At 40.4% G+C, this 19542-nt stretch overlaps 1 protein-coding gene across 1 annotated transcript in view; it reads right to left on the reverse strand.

Moving 5' to 3' along the window:
- Window positions 1-5238: 5238 nt before the first annotated feature.
- Window positions 5239-19542, reverse strand: part of GABRA4 (gamma-aminobutyric acid type A receptor subunit alpha4) — a 50329-nt gene continuing 36025 nt past the window's right edge. Inside the window, exon 9 of the mRNA XM_087736259.1 lies at window positions 5239-18076. Coding sequence (XP_087592385.1) covers window positions 17543-18076 — 534 coding nt within the window. The 3' untranslated portion in view covers window positions 5239-17542. The remainder of the gene's footprint in view (window positions 18077-19542) is intronic.

The raw sequence follows: 19542 nt of genomic DNA on the forward strand, positions 1-19542 counted from the left end.
AACATTTCAGCAAGACTTGCATTCCACAACATACTTCTGAGAAAAAGAGACATAAAACCAGTAATGCCAAGACCTTAAAGGACCTTGAAAAACAAATATTTTTTTATTATTCAAATTACACCAAGATTGTCTGAGAAAATATTTAGGTCTCCCTCCCATCCACTGCCCACCTTTACTTCCCTGTCACCTGTCCTTCTCTCCTCCTCCTGGCTCCTACAAAAAAAATGGAGGAAGAAGAAAGGCCTTTGCAATGGTATCAGCATGAAATAGCATCTGCTTGGGTTTAGGTTCAAATTCTACTATAGGTTTGAATGTTGGATTTCACTGAGGGGGACCAGCATCTAAAAAGCTGGGATGACCAGAACTTAGCCCAGGGTTTGCAATCCAGAGCTTCACAGGAGAGGCTCTTGGTTCTCCTCCTGTGAGATCCCTGGCTCCTTATCCTATGTTTATCAGAGAGCTAGGGGGTCTCAGAAAGGGATTTCAGAGACTAGGATGCTAGAAAGGGATTATCCTGAGGTAGCTCAAAGGGAAACACTGAGAAGACAGCATATCCTAATCTTTCCTCAACCCCTTCTTTCGGCTTCACTCAGGTTTATGGTGGGACACCTCTATCATTTGTTACCTCCAGACTAAAAACTCTTGGCAAGTTGCTGCTAAGTACATTTATTTTTTTTTCAGCTAACTGTGCAGGTCTCATGTTTCCAGCACAGGTTCTGTATTTTTGCCTCTGACAACAGCATTTTTCTTCCCTACTGATAGCATTTATAGGCACTGCTTTTGCATTCCAAGTGAGCTTCAATGACCACAATGAGCACTCAATGGCTAAGTACTTAAAAGGCACATACATGAACAAGTTTTCATATCTAGGTTTTGATGCACCTCATTATTAGGCTTTGCCCACAGATACCTCGGACAGAGAGCTGAACAATCCATTAGAGACTGGCTCTTTCCAAACCTTTCTCAGCATACAGACACATGTATTTCGTACAGATTTCAGAATCTGTCAAACCAACTTCTCTCTCCATCACCACTTGCAATAGAAAGCTAATGGCTATTTATGCTCATGTGATTTTATTCATGTCCCAGCGAAGTCTAATTGCTCCTATTTTAGAATACAGCTTATTGAGAACAACCTATGAAACTAAGGGCAAGATAAAACACATATTATACAAGAACTGATTGAAAAAGGCCTGACAGATACAGTGATCTACAAGTGGTCACAAGTTTGATAACAACTAAATATATTGAGAAGCATCAACATTGCCATCTTAGCTAATCTAGGTGGATGTGGAAATTATCAAAGCCCAGGATGCTGATAGGATGCCAGGCTCTTAAAATCACAGAAAAAGAGGCTTCCATTTAGAAAAGTGGAGCAGACATACACAATTTCCTTACTTATGTAGGTACATTCACGAACGGTTTTAATCTTTTCTCAAATTCAGGGATAAAATTTATCAGACTTGCTCTCCAAAGGTGATGTTTATTGCAATCTTATACACTGAAGTTAAAACATACTGAAAAGGAGTTTTAGGGTAATACCACCTGCAACAACCCTCAGACAGCACGGCTGTTTAATGAGGCTGGGAGCCACATGGAGAGCGTGGAAGCAGACCTCAAACACCTCCTCCCATGTGATGGCCATGGAATCTGGTAGGGCCCTGCTTCTGTAGCCTCAAGGCTTCCCACCTTCTCAACCTTCAGCTCTCAACATACGAAGCAGAGCCTACACACACTGTCTCCAAGGCACTGCTGTGCTTTACAGCCCACAATAAATCACATAACAAAGATGCAAAGCTGTTTAGAGGAGCTGGAAATGTAGAAAAAAAAACAAGGACAACTTCCAGCCTTAACTGACAGATGTAATTGGTTTCCATAAAAGCAAAGAATGTTATTAAAGAAAAAAAATAAAAGGAATCAAAGTCAATTGCATGGTAAAAAAAGAGGCTGCTATATTGCAGTAGCAAAAATCATTCAGACAGGCCCAGACCTATATAAATAATCAGGCTGATTTAATTTCTGACTGGCTACCTCTACCCTCACAAAGTCTCTCTTTGAGCTAAGTATCAAAACCACTATGGCATTTAGCCACAAAGCTGAGGTGGAGCTCACAGGATGGTTGTGTCCCTGAGGAACAATAGTCCTCCTATAGCTGGATCTGTGTCCATACAAGCCATTTAACACTTGAGCCTCTTCAGTTGAGTCCAGTTCCCACATTGCAAGTCCATAAACTGCTTTATCAGTTGCTATCTTAGCAATATTCAGGGCTAAATGCAGCAACGTCTATAGGCACGCTAACACCTGTCTATACAGACTCCACATACAACGTTACCCGGTGCTAAGGCTCCCTGGGTGTATAGGTTCCTCAAACAAGGGATCCAGAAACACTGTGAGAAACGTGTTCAAAATTATCTCCTGAACCAGCAACTGAATCATGCATCGTTCCCCACTCCAGCTCCTGGACAGACTGCTGAATAAAAACACCTTCTAGTATGCTTCAAGAGACCCCATGGGGCTTCTCCTTTGCTATAAAGGCCCACTGGTTATGGTTACCTCACGTTATCGTTATGGTTACAGTTATTTTATGTCATCTGGGAACTTACATCTATATACACCTTGCAAATGGGCAGGAGTCTTTGAAGGTCTTTTATGGGCAAGTGCTCTGTTAGCCTAGTAAAAAAAAAAAAAAAAAAAAACGGACATAAGAAATACCTCAGTCTGTAATCAGTTTAAAAAAACCCAAAAAAATAGTAGATATAACACCGGGGAGCCCAGAGCTGTTCATGTTGTTTTGGCATGCTCTCCTAATGCTGTGCATGACACTTCAGAGTAGCTCTTTATTCAGTTTCTTGTCACCTGAAAAAGAGAATATTTCAATACATTTTTAATGAATTTTCTGTAGTTCGAAATGAAATTTTCTCCGTTCAGAAAGTAAAAATCTCCACAGAGCAAATAGAAAAAGCCATATAGGAAACATAGCCAAAATTGCAATAAATAACAGTGAGTAAGCTTGGACACATTTCCCATCCTAGAATGCCTTTGGCATCTTGTCCCAACAGCTTCATGCCTGCTAGTTCTCCAGCGAGATTCCTTTCACACCATCCCTTGGGGCAGCAACATAATTCCCATCCAAAGGCTTTCATCAGCATTAAAGCCAGCTCAGCAATACAGATAAGTCCTCTACTCCTCTTAAAAACTACCCTTCAGCATCACTTTCCAACAGAGTTGGAAAACCAGCCTTTGATGTATAATGTCTCTAAATCTTACTGGCTTAACCACGTCAACGCCTGCCTTCGTCTTCCCTCACCTAATATCAGGTTGTGACCAGTTCCGTCCCGCTCTCACACTGGGACTACCCTTCACCCCGACTCTTGAATTTCTCCTCCAGCCTCACTCAGCTGTGCTCCCTCCCAAGGTGAAGTCAATACAACTGCCTGTCTGTGCTTCTGCTGACTGTCATCCTGACATGACACTTAATAGTATAAGCTACAAAAAGCCACGTGGGTTACATCCAGCCCATTCCCAGGCGTTCCTTCACTTATATCTGGAGCTGTCATCTGGTTGGTTTCCCAGACAATTTTACTCTTATCATCTCAGACCATCTAACAGGCTGAGCTGGTTTTACCTTTAATGCATTCCAGGTCAGAATCTGCTCAGTTGGTCAGCAGCAATATTCAGCATTTGAGACCAGGACTTTTTATTCAAATAACAGCACGCTTACCTGTATCTTCTTCAGGACCATTCCAACAGAGCATCCCAGAATACATCTGCAAGACCGAGCCCTGCAGAAAGGAAGGAGGAAAAGGGCAGAAGACAGTGGCAAGCAAAGAGCCAGAACCTGACTTCCCCAACCGAGTCCTCCTCGGTTGTGGTTTTTCTCTTGAGAAGCACTAAGTGCTACATATAAAAGTAGAACATTTTAATGGGAATTGAGAGCACCTATTCCCAGCTCAATCTCAGATTCTTCACAGGCCCACAGTGAGACCACTCAGACAGCAAATCCAGGCTCAATTCCCTTCAACTCAGACTGAAGGTATACATACAACAGAAGTCTCAAGCTCCTAACTACCAGGAACAGATTCTAGTGCTCTCAAGAAACTCTAATCATACCCAAGTACATGACAAGGTATGAAAAATGAATTTAGGAGGTGCTTTGCACCAGCCCAGAGCAAAGTTCCTAATTGATTTCAGCCTGGAGACTGAATTCCTCTTACACCACCAGCAGCTGGAATTCTGACTTGCATAAAAGCTGATCCCAGCATCCACTGAAGTCAATGGCAACTTTCCTTGGATGCTAAACAGGCCTCATCTGTAGCCTAACAGCAGAATTCCCTGCCTAACCAATACAAGTGCTATTAATAAAATGTGGGATGTGGGGTAGCATCATGCCATACAGCATAAAGTGGCAGCAGCAGCACATATGACTAATTTGTACATCAGGCTTAAAAAGTACAGCCACAGAAGCCAGGAGAAAGGGATGTAGAGTCTCCCAAACCTATGAACTAGCTGTGGTTGTCAAACGCAGCAGATTTCTTGACATCAGCATCTGTGCCTGAAGCAAGTAGCAATTACAGCCCTTTGCAGTGCTGCAAGCCATTCTGACAGCTCTCATCTCAGCCTGCGAAAAGATCTGATAGTCCTACCAACACTTAGCAAAAGCAATGAGGGTGCCCCGCTCCCTGCCTTGCATGGGCCATCGCGCATACTGAAATGATTTCCCCATACATCTCTCTCTACACATATTTATTGCTAGGTATTTTTCATCCTTACTGAAACAGTTTTTGCAAGTCTATGCCTTTTAATGCATGGAAGCTTTACCAGGCCCAAGCACAGAATATTAGAAAATCCCTTTAGGTCGTGTAAAGAAGTAGAGCAGCTGACAACTGGCCTGTTGGCAGGTAAGGCAAGGAATAAATGCTATTAGATTACCAGAGAGGAATAAAAAAAAATAATAAAGTGGGCACTGCTAGTACGTGTATTATTTGTTTCTGCTGCTGTGAGAGAGGCAAGGTAATTTATTTAGCTTTTAGCTTGTTAACATAGTGAGACACATAACAATGATACATCAGTAGACTGGTGTGCCATCTTAATAAATTATACAACAAATTATCATTCATCATATTGCTGACAAAACCTAACCCTTTATCTGTTCATATATAATGCATCAGGTTGATTGAATCATTTAGCTAACATCCATGTTCCAGAAATAACTCCAGGAGGATCCATATCAAAAAAGTTTACTCTACTCCTTCCTTTTCCTGCTTCAAGCCACAATTAGAAAGACAACTGTTTAAGAACTCTCACAATTGTATTTTATTTGACATCAGCAATATACACTGGAGTATAATAGGAACAATTTTTTGCACAATCTTTCTTGCAAGATGGATTTATTTTCCAAATACATAGATGTTCATAATACAGGAAGGTAACAGTTAAGCTGCACAATAGCAAAACAAGTTGAGAGCTATCAAACCACCTTTTAAGTTTGTTAGTATAGTCAGGTGACCAGCATTGAATATATGCATTCAAATAATTTAGTTAACCTCTGATTCTTCCAGTCCTCCCAGCCACATTGTTCCATGCAACAAAAATGTGCACGAAGAATAGTGTAAAAGAACTCAATCCAAGGCTTCCCTTGCTTTGATTTCCTTTCAGTTTTTCCCCATGTACGAGTCAATACAAAGGGATAAACATCAGAATTTGGCATGGCACAGAAACTCTTGCAACATGTATCTATCTATGACAGTCACATATTGCAAAAGTAGTAAATTATTGATGGAGAAGTTAGGGGATTTAGGACTTTCCTAAGAGGGTGTTAAAGAAGCATTTCTACTATGCTGTTTTAGTGTGTATTTTCTGCATGCCACGGCTTTTACAGAAAACAAAGATAAAAATACTTCAAAAAGCTTCATATTTTTCACTGGGAGTATTCCTTAACATGTCTAAGCTTAAACCCAAATGCTTTGGTTGCAATGGACAGGGCTTCACAGGAAAAGAAAAGCTTGCAGTTCATTAAAATACAAGTAAACCTTCTTGCTTTTTACTTTTTTCAGCTTAAAAATTACACACAGCTATAGCAGCTGCTGCACATCATGTAGAAATTTCCTTTCTCTTTTGGTTCCTCAGGTGGTACAGCTATTACACTTTGAATTAGCACAGAAGTTAGTATCTCTCGGCCTGCCTCTCTGACCACTGTAAGCTGAGAGCGCAAGAGAAAGGATGTTCCACATCATTTGTTAGATGGACTGATTTTAACAGCTCACAGAAGTGCCTCAGCAATTTGGAATATCAGAACTGGCAGGATTGGCAGAGCGCAAGGGCGGTAGGTAAAGGTGAGAAGCAGGAACTTGAGGCAACTATTAAGGGGTTTATTTACTTATTACCAGCAAGTAAATACTGTGTCTGCAGCCAGGCTTTTAACAGACTGTCGCTGCTCTGTATATTTGCTAGTGATGTAACACTCTTCATATACATCCAAGTCAAATGGTCCTTGCCACAGCAGCACACAGCATGAGCAGGCTGGCAGTGCTAGCACTCGTCCAGAAAATCTAGAAACTAGAAAATCTTTTGTTTGCTCTACAACTGACTTGTATTTCAAGCATCCAAAGTGCTTTATGCCACTGCGCTAACACTGGATCTTGAAACCCACGCAACAATCTTTAAAGACAGACCACTGTTTCGGTACTCCAACTCTACCTACACTGCACCTCGCTGCTTGACTGTCAGGTTTTATCTGCCACCAGCACGGGCACACACCCTCTCCCTGCCCAAGCTCTGCTGCTCACCCTGGTGATGCTCAGCACAGAGCAGAGCCCGAGGCCAAGGGGAAGGCATGCAAATCCTGCACCATTCCAGCAGCTGCTACCCCCTACCTCAGCCATGAGGCAAGGGGGCAAAGCCAGGGACAGGTCCAGAACAAATCAAAATGGTGCAAAAGTAGCAGGACACACTGAAGTGTGTTTTCAGATTGTACACTTAGGGGTTTTTAAATAGCTAATGAGCAGCTCTTAAGCCTAATTCAACTCTCACGTCTTACCTCAGCAAAATGTCTAATGGTCTCCAGCCTCAGCTGTTCTTACCCAGAACTGGGATACCTTCTACTGTGAACAGATTGCTCCATCAGGACTAAATTTAGACCTACGAAACCACATTCCTAACTCAGCAAAGCCAGCACTGACCGAGTGCCTTCCTGACTGGACTAATGAACTGAACCTAAAAATTCCTAGGTCTTGTTTGAAAAGGCATTGCCTTCTGCACTTCCCCCCATGGCACAGCAGAGGGAAAACTTGGAAGGGTACAGGAAAGCTGTTAACTTGCGTACTTAGTAAGAACAACTGAGAGTGTGAAGATCAAAGAAGGTCTTTTCTTTTATTCACGTATTTTCTCTTACCCGATTTTACTATATTTATGCATATTATATCCAGACAGGAAGTGAGAAGTAGCCCTTTTACATCTCTCTACAAAATTCTCCCACCTTCTCTTTACATCTTCACATTCTCCAAACAAAAAAAAAAAAAAATACAATCCATGTATTTACAAAATAGCTATTTGTGCTGGTTTTGGCTGGGGTAGAGTTAATTTTCTTTATAGTAGCTAGTATGTGGCTATGTTTTGGATTTGTGCTAGAAACACTGTTGACAATACAGAGGTGTTTTAGTTATTGCTGAGCAGTGCTTACACAGAGTCAAGGCCTTTTCTGCTTCTCACACCACCTCACCAGTGAGTAGGCTGGGGGTGCACAAGAAGTTGGGAAGAGCACTTCCAGCTTCCACTTTGGACAGCTGACCCCAACTGACCAAAGGGATATTCCACACCGTGTGACATCATGGTCAGCACATAACACCTGCCTTCCGATGAGAAGTAGTGAATGAATTCCTTGGTTTGCTTTGCCTGCATGCGTGGCTTTTGCTTTACTTATTAAACTGTCTTTATCTCAACCCACAAGTTTTCTCACTTTTAACCTTCCAACTCTCTTCCCCCATCCCACCAGGGAGGAGTGAGTGAGCAGCTGCATGGCGCTTAGTTGCCGCCTGGGGTTAAACCACGACACTACTGAATATCACGTGGCTAAGCATCTTTCCCACCATGACCTATATTAACTAGCTTAACAGAAAACCCACATACATTCATTGTGTCTTACCTTCCTAAGTGAAATGGCTACAAATAATATTCACATTTTCAGCAAAGAGAAAATATTTTTATAAACTACAGTTCATTTAAAAAGTTGTAACTAAATGCTCTCCAAATGAGAGATTTTATCTGAAAACAAAAGCTGTCTTTTTAGTAATCATAGAGGTTCTCCTGAAGTTGGCTTAGAAGTGTTTGCTATCTTCCCAAAGTTTGCAACTGAGCTCGTGATTTCCATGTGTGTAGGTGAGGAAACCTCTTTTTTAAAAAAAAAATAAATAAACAAGACTAGAGAAAAAAAAATCAGCTTGATTTTCTTCTTCATGAATACGCAACAAAATGGAGAAGGCAGCATCCAAGAGAAAACCCCTTTTCCAATGTTTAAGCTACGGGAGAAGTGGTAGGGGCATAATAACTATACCTAGAAAAACTCAGCAATGTAGTTCTGCTTCTGGGAAGGCCCACAAACTGCTGGCATGAGACTGTGGGTGATTACCAGGCAACAGCACTAAGCATGCTCTGTTTCATTACCATACATGTACTTGTTACTCCCACCACTCTCCATATCAGAACATTTAGCCGACATGCAAGAAGACAAGAGAAGAGAAGACTGCAATACACCTTGGTCCTCCTTTGGGATATTCAGTGCTGTTACAGTGAGTATCAGCAGTGGTCAGCTGAAGGAAGAGTTTTTTTCAGCTTCACTCTGTCCTATTTTGTACTCCAAGAAAGCCTTTCCCACCCCATCCCCAGTGCACCAAGGACCCTGATGCCCCACAGTACAGCTCGGATGCAGAGCAACATGGATGTATCCCAGCTGGCACCAGCTGCTAGCTCACATCTTTCCAGTCTTCTAGTCACAGCATCAGAAACCTTAGGACAGATTAACTGTGCTGATCCTCAGGCAGGATTCGCAGTCAAATTCCACACTGAACTCAGCTGGTACCTAAGCTGCCTACTTGGAAAAGAGGTTAGGGGGCATTTTCGTAAATGGCTTAATCCAATATAAGATCTGCACTGTCTTTGAAAGAGGCAGTCTCACTCTCCTTCCTCCCTTCTATTTCTGACCATAGATTCCTATCTTCTCCCACACCAGCAACATAACAGCTCTCATGCACCCATACGGTAGGTTACAAATGCATCTTTGCCTTTCACGGGATCCACACTGGGCAAGTGCCAGGGTTGTGGATGTACATTTTCAGACATGTCTACTTTAAATGCAGCAGCAGCCCACAAGCTGTAGTATTGCAGATTATCAGAAACGCTCAGCACTAAAAAGCTCCCACGAATTCAGGTACAGGAATGAAGTCTTCAGATTTAGCAGGAAGGCATGATACTTCCAAAAACTGGCTGTTACTGTAACGAAAGCTTTTTTCTTTTTTTATTTCCCCTCTCCTTCTATAACTGAATTAAATCAGAGGCAGCAATCTCTGTATTCAGTCTCTTATTAAACATAAAGCAAGTTAAATGCTAGAAGTTCCAAAGTGCTTCATTACTGAAAATTAAATATATGGAGTCCCAGAAAGATTAAAAAAATGTTACTGTTTACATTTTTGGTTGAGAAATGCTCTAAAACAGAAGGCAACAGTAATACTTAATAAAACTCAATCTTTTTCCCTTACCATTCTGTTTCCTAATTTCTCCTGGCTGACAATGAAAATACCTTTTTTTAATGAAAACATCTTCAATAGAACACAAATGTTTCTAAGAGGACATTAGCAACTTATTTTCTTTATTACTTTCTCATTATACTTATAATGAAGAAATAATTATTTCTAGGCTGTTTCCTGCCAGATGCTGTTCTAGTACCTCTAATAGGACATATCTTAAAATAACTGCTTGGTAGCAAGAAACTAAATTTTTCATCCTTACTCATGTTTTCCCTTCTCTTCCTTTTCTCTCTCTTCAAATAACTTTATTGATTTGGGCTCTTTCATAAATTCTGGCCTGCTTATAATTTTTTTCTCCATTATTTGCCATTGATGTAATTCACAAAATCACCTTTGCAGAGGAAAAATTACTACAGAGGGCACCTGAGGTTCAAAAAAGCCTGAGAGCACCTCTCTTTTAATGCCAGTGGAGGCAGGATGAGAATCCTCAGGCTGTGGTTTCACACCAGCTTTAACCCAGCTCAAAACATCAGTCCCAGCCTGCTCATCACCTCCTTTGTACCAGCACTAGGACAGGCAGCCAGATCAGAGAACTGATCCTGCTGGCTATTAACCAGTCAAAAGACAAGACAAACGGGTTTTAGCTAGACAAGTTATTTCAGCCAGCTCACCACAACCATACAAATACTTCTCCCCCACACAAAGCAAGAGAGCAAGGAAGAAGGAGGGAGCACCACATTCACCAGTACTACAGTTTTACAGTACGGTGATCACGGTCTTTAAGAAAAAAAAAATCAAAACAAAAAAAAAACCCACATGGATTCTGCTTGTGGTCTGTCTGGTGCAGACTGCTTCAGAGGATGGCAGGACATAAGCCAGCTCCAATCCAGAATCCTCTTAGAGCAAACATGCCCTGAGTCCTGCCCTGCCCAATATGCTTCATGAGCCCTTCAAATATGGGTTAAATACTCAAGGCCAGGATTTTGCACAAGTGGATTCATTTCCACCATGAATATGCTGCTGGTATGGATTTGCAAAGACATGCAACTATGAAACAAAATTATACTTTCATGTAATTCTACAAGAACTCTGGTTATGTGAAACTCCTCAAATCTCCACCACTGGTCTGGTGCCAGAGAATGTTGCCACAAATTAATAAAAAATTAAATGCATGTACATACAGAATCATCTATTTATGAACAGTATGTTATTATTCATTTGACGAACCTGGTACATCCTACCAGGAGATTTTCAAGCTTGCAAATGTAAAGCAGACTGTGAAGTTACTGTTAGTAACAAGGTTAACTATCTCATACTTTGAAACTACTTTGAAGAAATACTTGTACATGTTCTTGACTTCTGAGTCCTCCATCCTTCTGCATCTTTACTTACCACAGAGACGAGCCACCAGCACAAGATGATGAGGTAAGACAAAGCAGTACTCGACTAAATTTTGTAACGCATCGAGCTCAGAAGTCCAGCTGAGTGCTTCACACTGTCACCTGCTTCTTCTACCAACCTCCAGCTAAGTTTTTTCCAAGGATGAAAACATTCACAAATAATGATTATTTCTTTAAATGCTTCTTTATGCCATCAGATCATCTGTAGAGTGCTATGTCAGTTAACAGCAATGCAGATACAACATTCACAAAAACACACAGCAAATGTTGAAGGAGATCAACAACAGTGAGACTATCAGCAGGAAATAACCTAGATCTCTGTGCTAGTTGAGGGTTAATTCAGTAGTACTGTATTCTTCCTTGGAATCTTTTTCTTGAAAATAGAGATATGAAGATAATAAAAAAAATACCTACCTCACATGGTGCTTTCCATCCAGAAAAGTACTCTTTCAAAACAAGACTGCTTGCAAGTGCATCTTGAGCCTGCCTCCCTTACAATTCAGGGAATTCATATTATTTGAATGGATACATACATACATACATATATATATGCAGACTGCGATCACGTTAGTATTTTTAAATGCTAAAACTATGCTATTATTTAAAAAGAGCATTCAATAATTGATTGGAGTTTGGATGGTTTTCTAAAAAGGGAATCTCCAAGGCTTTTTATTTTTGCTGCTGTTATTTTTATTCTAAAGAACCCATCACGCTCTCAGTTTCTCTTGCACAAGAAAATGAAAATAGAATTATGACCAAAAAATGTAGTGAACTGCAGTGGATAGTAACTGGTTTGCTTTGAAGTCCTTTCTAGTGGAATAAGATAAAAAGCATAAGAAACTCTAAAAGATATTTGTTGAAGTTATGGACTAGATGGCAATGCTAGTCCATTCTGAAATAAATACCTACTGCATTGTCTAATTCATGTGAAAACAAAAGTATGTTTTACAAATCCTACCAGTTTTACAATAATTGCATTTTTCATTCCCTCCAGTTAAGAACACAGTACGTAACACTAGCAAAGAGAGATCTTTTCAGAGTGCTATGTACTTCACACTACTCTCACTTGCTTGGGATGTAGCAAAAACTTACTTTCAGAGTCTGATTTACTCAGAACATGCTGAAACTGCTCACCACACTCATATTCTCCAAAAAAGTTACATCTTGACTCTGAGAAGAGACCTGCAAATGAAGACTGTACAAATTATTGCATAGCAGACTCTTTCGAAATGGTGCATTTTTCCTTCCAGTAAATTTCCTGTCTAAAGTGCATTGAAGTCAATGAAAAACACATTGATTTCAGTGGATACCAGTACAGGTCCTTACAATGATATAAATAACTTACCTTGGAACTACACAGTAAAAGAAATATAAGGTCTTGAAAAAATAAAAAAATATATTTGGGGAGAAAAGATGCTATTGTCACTTAACTGGTTTCTTTTTTCCTGGATTTTTTCCTAGTTTTAATGGGAGTTGTAGGTGGGGGGCTGTAGTTAATACTGACCTCCATAAGGCTATTTACCCTTTGGATTTTCACTGCGTAAGAAATGTTACTGATAGAGTTTCGCTCCTCCAACTTTATGCTGTATTGCTTTATGCTTGTCAGACCATGAAGAGAAGCACCTCCTATCCTCCCCACTTCCCACCTGACCTGCCACAAACTTACTGCTGCATAGTTCTGCAGTTCTGTAATACTTCTACAACTTCGATCATCCTTGGCTTTATCCATATCATCAGTAAACATTATACTTCACCTAGCCTTCTCAACACTGCAGTTGCCATTTTCCTAATCCGTTATCCAATGTTAGGATTAAATAAAAGCAAGGGCAAATTTTTGTCAGCTGTCTGTATTGCAATTCACAACAGTGCTAGCCACACAACACCTACCTATTTTACTGCGGTCAAGCCCTATTGGCAAGTCCCAGGAAGACACGGAAAAACTAATGAAAATTTCTTTCCTCCTAAATCTTTTGGGTCAAGTAAAAGTTCTGGAGCTCAGTGTGCAAAGTCTGTAATCTACTCTGCTTTCTAAATAGATCTTTTGGAAGCTTTTGGGATTTAGGGGGAGAGTGTGCTCCAGCTTCTCACACCGAGAAAGATCCTAGGAAATCTGTAGCATCTATGGGAAAATGTCCCAGGTGGCCACTGTGTGTCTCTTACACAACCTGTGTGGTCATTTCTTCCATTCTGGCCTTCCCTCCACTTCCAATAGCACAAGGGAGATGGGAACGTTAGGCTTTGAATAAACTGGATAAATATACACTGTATACTCTGATGTTCTCACATGGCACATAGACACTGTAATGCAGCATAAGGTACGCTGCAGACAAATGACATACAGGAGATACGCAAGAAAGCTAAAGGAGACGCTATTCTGTGCATATTGAAACACTGAGTTCATTCACTTTTCTATAGAACTACTGGTTAAATCCTATTAAATACAGTCACTTGGTTTCCCCAGTTTTTTGCAAGGTCCATCCTGAATGACAAAAATGATGAGATGCCAAAGGCTACACTTGAATATTCTGTAATCAATAACTTTTAGCTCACATTAATAGAAAAGCTATAATCACATTCCTTATTAAATTATTTACCTCTTTCATTCAATTATCATATGGTCTACTTGCCCGATCATAGGGTAATATAGAGTGGATGACTAAACAGTTTACAAAGTCTGCTTTTTTCCCCCGTAAAAAACACGTGGGAGAAGAAATGCACCACCAACATCCATTTGATGGAGACGAGTCCTTTTTATAGGAGGAGAAACAGACTCCCGTTCTGCTGGTGAGCTCTAAGAGCTCAGGTCACCATGGAGGGCTGGGTTCTAGGTTTGGCACCTTGCTTGGCTTCATTATTTTCGTAATTGCAGTGAAAACTTTTAATAGTGGGCTGATAGGAATTTGACCTTGCTCACAATTGACTATAAAATATACTTCAGTTCCTGTGAAGGCACTCTTCCTGAACCGAGTTTTTAACTGGTTTTCTCAAATGACTGAGTTAGTGGTTGGGGCTGCATCACTGCAATCTGTGGGAGTTTTGCTGTTGGTAACAAAGTCTCCGAGGAAACAGCAGTCAGTGGAGATCTATCTCTGTTTCCCAGTAAGGTTTTTTGGCTTTCTATCCAGTTTCCTTTCCTGTTCAGAGAGATGACTATCTGAAGTGTTTGGTTAGATTTAAATCACTATGGTACTGCCAAAAAAAAGATTGTTCGACAAAGCCAACAGAAAAAAAAAATAAAAATAGCTCCTGTAGAGTTCATCTCACTCAAACCCATCCCTAATAAGCCATTTGGTCACTGAAATGACACCTGCAACATTCTCCCTTAGGATTTTAGTTAGCAGTGTTGAACATTTGGGCCACTATATTTAGCATATTCCTGCTTTTGTTTGTGCTTCTGAATTACACAGTATTCAGAACCTGCCAGTATTACTGAGTATACTGCAGGCTCTTTACTGTTTCTGATCACTTTACAAGGAGATTAAATATAACGAAGAAGCACTGTTAACAATAAGTTCCTATTTTCATTGTCCACAGGTACTTTGGAAAGCTAGTTATGGTAATTTCTTCATATGCTGTAACACAAAAATAGAGCACAGTACAATAAATTAGTCCTAGACTCATAATGAGATTTTTTTTTTTTAATCTCATTTTGAATGTAGGCATGCAAGTGTTGGAAGGTACTTCAGAAATACACTGACAGATTAAAAATAGATTTTTTTTTTCTGTGGTATCATTTCTTCCAAAACGGAAGCATAGAAATAAATATTTGGAATCTATTAATTTTTGCGACCCTTTTTTCCTCCTTATAAGTCTTTAAAATGGAACAGGAACTACAAATGAATCCAAGTAGAACATTTAGATTGATCTTAGTCAAATAGCCTGAACCAGTGTTGATCCTACTGAACAATGCACTGAAAAAGCTAATTATACAATCAGTATATGGGGATGGGTGGAAGGAAGAGACAGCTGTTTCTAGCGAATCATTTAAAGCTCTGCCTGAGAGAAAACATCCTTGGTTTTCATCATAGAGGAAAGCAAAGAGTAATTTCAGTAACTTCTGGTGCAAGCACTAGGGTATCAACACAGAAGGCCATTGTTCTTCATACTAGAAATATTTTATCATTTGTGCAATTATGATAATTGCCAGAGGATTAGCTTTGTTTCTTCTGGCTTAACAAAATAAACCAACCACCTCTTGTATACTATCTTCTATTCTGACAATCTGCAATAATGTGACCAAATTAGGGAAGAGACGGCTACAGCAACTAGAGATATATCCAAAGATGCAAACTACTGCAGTTAGACACCTTGCATGGGTGCTCCATTTCCAGTTCTGTGTTATGGCACATGTAATGGTTTTCTAAGGAGTGTTGTAACCTCAGACGTCTTCTAGATGTAAAAGACAAAAAGGAAAGGACCATACCTGGCCTTTTTAGAGCATCACTTAAGTAAAAAAAGACTAAGGTAACTGTTTACATCACTACATCATACTAAAGTCATGTAAGACATTCCCACATCCTGTGCATTCTATCACTGACAGTCCAATGCTATACACGAAACAGCAGCCTGGGATGCATACTACACGCTGTAGTACACATCTCTTGCAGTCTCCCAGGTCCTGTAAATTAAAGGTCAGATTCTCAGCCATGAACTGGCTAAAAGGTTTGGAGAGACAGAAAGAGGCACAGAGATACAGTCACAGTTTCACCATCATGGGGTCTTTTTACTCTGATTCTTGTCTCAACATAGTCTAGGGCAGTCTCATGCATGTTCTCAATTACCCCAGCTGCTTGTGGTCTCCATCAGTCACTTGATCATTACCTGGGTACAGAACCACCCAACACTCACCTGATCTGCCCCCCAGCATAAAACTTTGACAATAGGCTACCAATCTGCTATTGCAATCAACTGAAGCTAAGGATTAGTCCAGACCCTATAAAGGCACAGCCAGATCACAGCTGAGAATTTGGCCTTTGATTTTTACTTGTCACCTGCACAGAAATGCTAACCATTTGCCTAGCCAGATGGATCTGTACACACATTTTTAGATTTATTGCCAGCATATCTTCCACCCATTCTGGTGAAAAGAACATTTCTGATCAAGATTTCTATCAGGCTTAAACTATTCGATTCTTTAATAAAGTTGCCTGCTTGCATATTGCAATTTGAGCTGCTAAGTAAAGCACCTATCATCTATGCCATAGTTTAAGAGAAACAAATGGATCATAAATAAACTTTTCTTTTGCCCAGGCTCCACCTAGAAACTTTATTTTCTTATTTATGTCACAGCATTCCTTCACAAAAGGGTGTCTCTCATTCACTCAAAGATGTGCCATAGCCACCCTTATCAAAGCACAGGAAAATTTGTTTTGCTTAATTTTGAAGCCACTTTTAAAATTGCGTTGAAAATTTAACTCAACTCAACATTATTTGAGGGGGGTGGGGAATATGTGTTCAAAGGAAATCAGAGGAGTGTGACTGAAAAATACAGGGGGGGGGGGAATAAAATAAAAAAAAAAAAAAAACACACAACCCCAAAGCATCCAAAGAAAAAACAAAGAATTCAAATAAAAAGTTGAACATTGTGGGCCTGGTCCTCATCTACCACAATGACACAATGGATGTAATTTAGAAATAAATCCACTCAAGCTGGTCAGCAAGGTCAAAGAAGAATCACACAATTAAGATCACCTTACCAAACAAAAAACTCCAATTTTGAGAATTACATCAGATTTCAGATTTTACAAGGTTCACTCATTCTTATTTTGGAGTGAGAATTTGCCAGGTTGCAACACAAAATAATACTTAATAAAAATATATGGAGCTCTACAACTCCTTTGCATAACTTTTCTGGAGTTGCACTCTCCCAGGCTGGACTCTCTTTTTTTTTTTTTTCCACTGTTCATTTTCTTCCCCCCATTCTGCCAATCTTAATCTAGCAGGGAAAGTCCTTTTCTAGCAAGCACTGTCAAAATATTCAGGACATGGACCTTGCACTCCAGGAATGCAATGCTGTGTCCCGACAGCAGTGCTGGGTGCCTCAGGGATTTGTAATAATCAACATGCATATTCCTAGCAGTCAAGATGTGTTCCACTGCACAGCTGTGCACCTCTGCCTTTGATTTGTTTGGGGTGCATGTTCCTCCCAAAGGCAAGTTCTGTGTTGCCAGGGTAGTTTGTCTGAAGAGAGTTGGTTCACTGCTAGCTGAAGGGAGGAAGACAAATCTGTTACCCGTCACTCTGGTAGGAGTTAACTAATTATCCCCAATAACTCCAGCCTTTACAATGGGAAAGTAGCACACAGCTTTTATAAATAAGAATTATTGACCTTTTTAAATAGTTTCAAAAGAAGAAACTCTGCATCAAATGTGAGTATAATTTAGGAACTACTACATAGCAGCAAAACTACATTAGACTTTCCGATTTTTCCATGGTATCCTTGGATAGATACACCACCCAGTAGACCATGTTAAATGCTCCAAAGGTAACAGGAAATAAAATGCGTGCATATTTGTCTATCTTACTCGTGCCAGAGTGGGAGGCGGGGGGAGCAGGTGGTGTGACAGCAGATGGCTTTGCAGATGCTCCTAATGTATTAGGTGTGGTGGTCTGAATCTGCTCCAGTCTAGATCCAAGCAAGTGCTGAATGGAAGGGGATCCAGCTGTGGCATGCTGGGATACAAATCCAGTTAAAATTGGGGTAGAAGGAGGAGCTGGAGGGGTAGCTCTTGCTGAAGATAAAGTCTCTGATGCATTGATGCGTGTGAAAGGGTTGGGACTTGATGCAGAAAGGGAGTGGGGTGTAATGTCAGAAGACCCCTGAGCTACAGAGGGAGGCTGGATGGAGCTGTGCCTTGTGTCAATTCGGCTCCCACCATCAGCTTCGGACTGTACTGTGGCATTCGTTCTTTTCCTCACATTCGAATTGGCATCTGTACTCTGCAAAGTTACAAAAAAATACTAGTCATTCTTAAAGTAAACACTTAAACAGAAGCAATGGAAACTTTATAATCAAGCACTATCAGAGTAATAATCACAACCAGTAGCTTGATCCTGAAGCACAAAGATACCGCGTGCTCATGAAAATAGATTTAATAGCATATAACGTGAAAAACAAGAGTTCCTTTTACCTGTAGCTGGAATACCAGGGTGACCATATCTCATGCATCACACTCCATGTGATGTGGTACCTATGAAAACTTAATACCATGAGGCTAAGGATTCTTGGGTTAGAGTCGGGGGTTTTTTCTGGGCTTATGCTCAAAACAAAGTTCTCCAATGTTTATCTATTTGTCTGATGATATAAAAACATTCTAGACACAACTTACCAGCCATGGTGGTTTACTTCTGCTTTATATCTCCAGAAAAGTAACTACCATATATTAGGAATGCTAGTGTGTCTTCTAGAGTAGATCCTATTAAAATGCAAGTATTTACCAAACCAAGTTACCACATTGCTGCTCTTTCAGAAATAAAGGCAGTGCTTTTTCACATCAACCACAGGCAATAAATTCTCCAGCTGCAATTGAACCAGTGAATAAATCAGTCTTTCATCAACTACTCCTCTCTATTAATTAACTAAGAAAAGTGGTGAATTCTCCATCACTTGATGTCTTCAGGCAAGTCTGGATGTCTTTCTGAAAGATACACTTAAGCTAAATAGTACTTATTAGGCTGGATGAGAAACTGAAATACAGATAAGGAAGTACAGATGGGAAATCCAGCAGAGTTTAATATTTTACTTCTGGGAGTGGGACTCAGGCTCTGCCTTTCTTCTCTGCATTTAAGAGGAAGCCTGACAGCTCCAGAACCTCCTTCTGGAAGGCTACCTGAAGAACAGACTTCTGAAGCTTCAGCCCTGCACCTAAAATATAACATAAACCATATTACATTTTAGATATAATATCTGAATATGTTTTGTGCAAAGACTCACTGCTTTCCAGAAGACAAAGATTTAATGGCAGATAGGGCACATATACTCAACAGCAGCAACACAGGTCTAAATACAGGCAGGACCAAACAATCACTTGTTATATATCAAAAAATCATGTTTTGTACCTCTCTGATAATACTGTTCCCAGGCATTGCCCTACACCACACCTACTGGGCCTCTGGCTCTCCTTCCCTTCACCCCTACCAGAGAATGCTGTCAAAGCTCACAGCACAAGGAAAAGGAAGAGAAAGCAGGCAGCGATCTCTCTTTCCTCCTTCATCCAACAGCAATTCTCTCCAGCTAAGTGCCAGAGCAGTAGCGGAGAACAATTCAGGTTTTATTCAAGGTACTAGTACCTTGAGTAGTGAGAAGAGTGACAACCGTGTCTGTCCACTGCATCAGTTGTGCTTAGCTGTGTTGCTCAAGGAAACAGAGAAATGGGAGCTGAAATCTCCCATTTGGGAGATTGGAG

The sequence above is a fragment of the Nipponia nippon genome, unplaced genomic scaffold (genome assembly GCF_047370975.1).
Source record: "Nipponia nippon isolate SJK-2023a ecotype South Korea unplaced genomic scaffold, ASM4737097v1 scaffold_6, whole genome shotgun sequence".
NCBI classification, from domain to species: Eukaryota; Metazoa; Chordata; class Aves; order Pelecaniformes; family Threskiornithidae; genus Nipponia; species Nipponia nippon.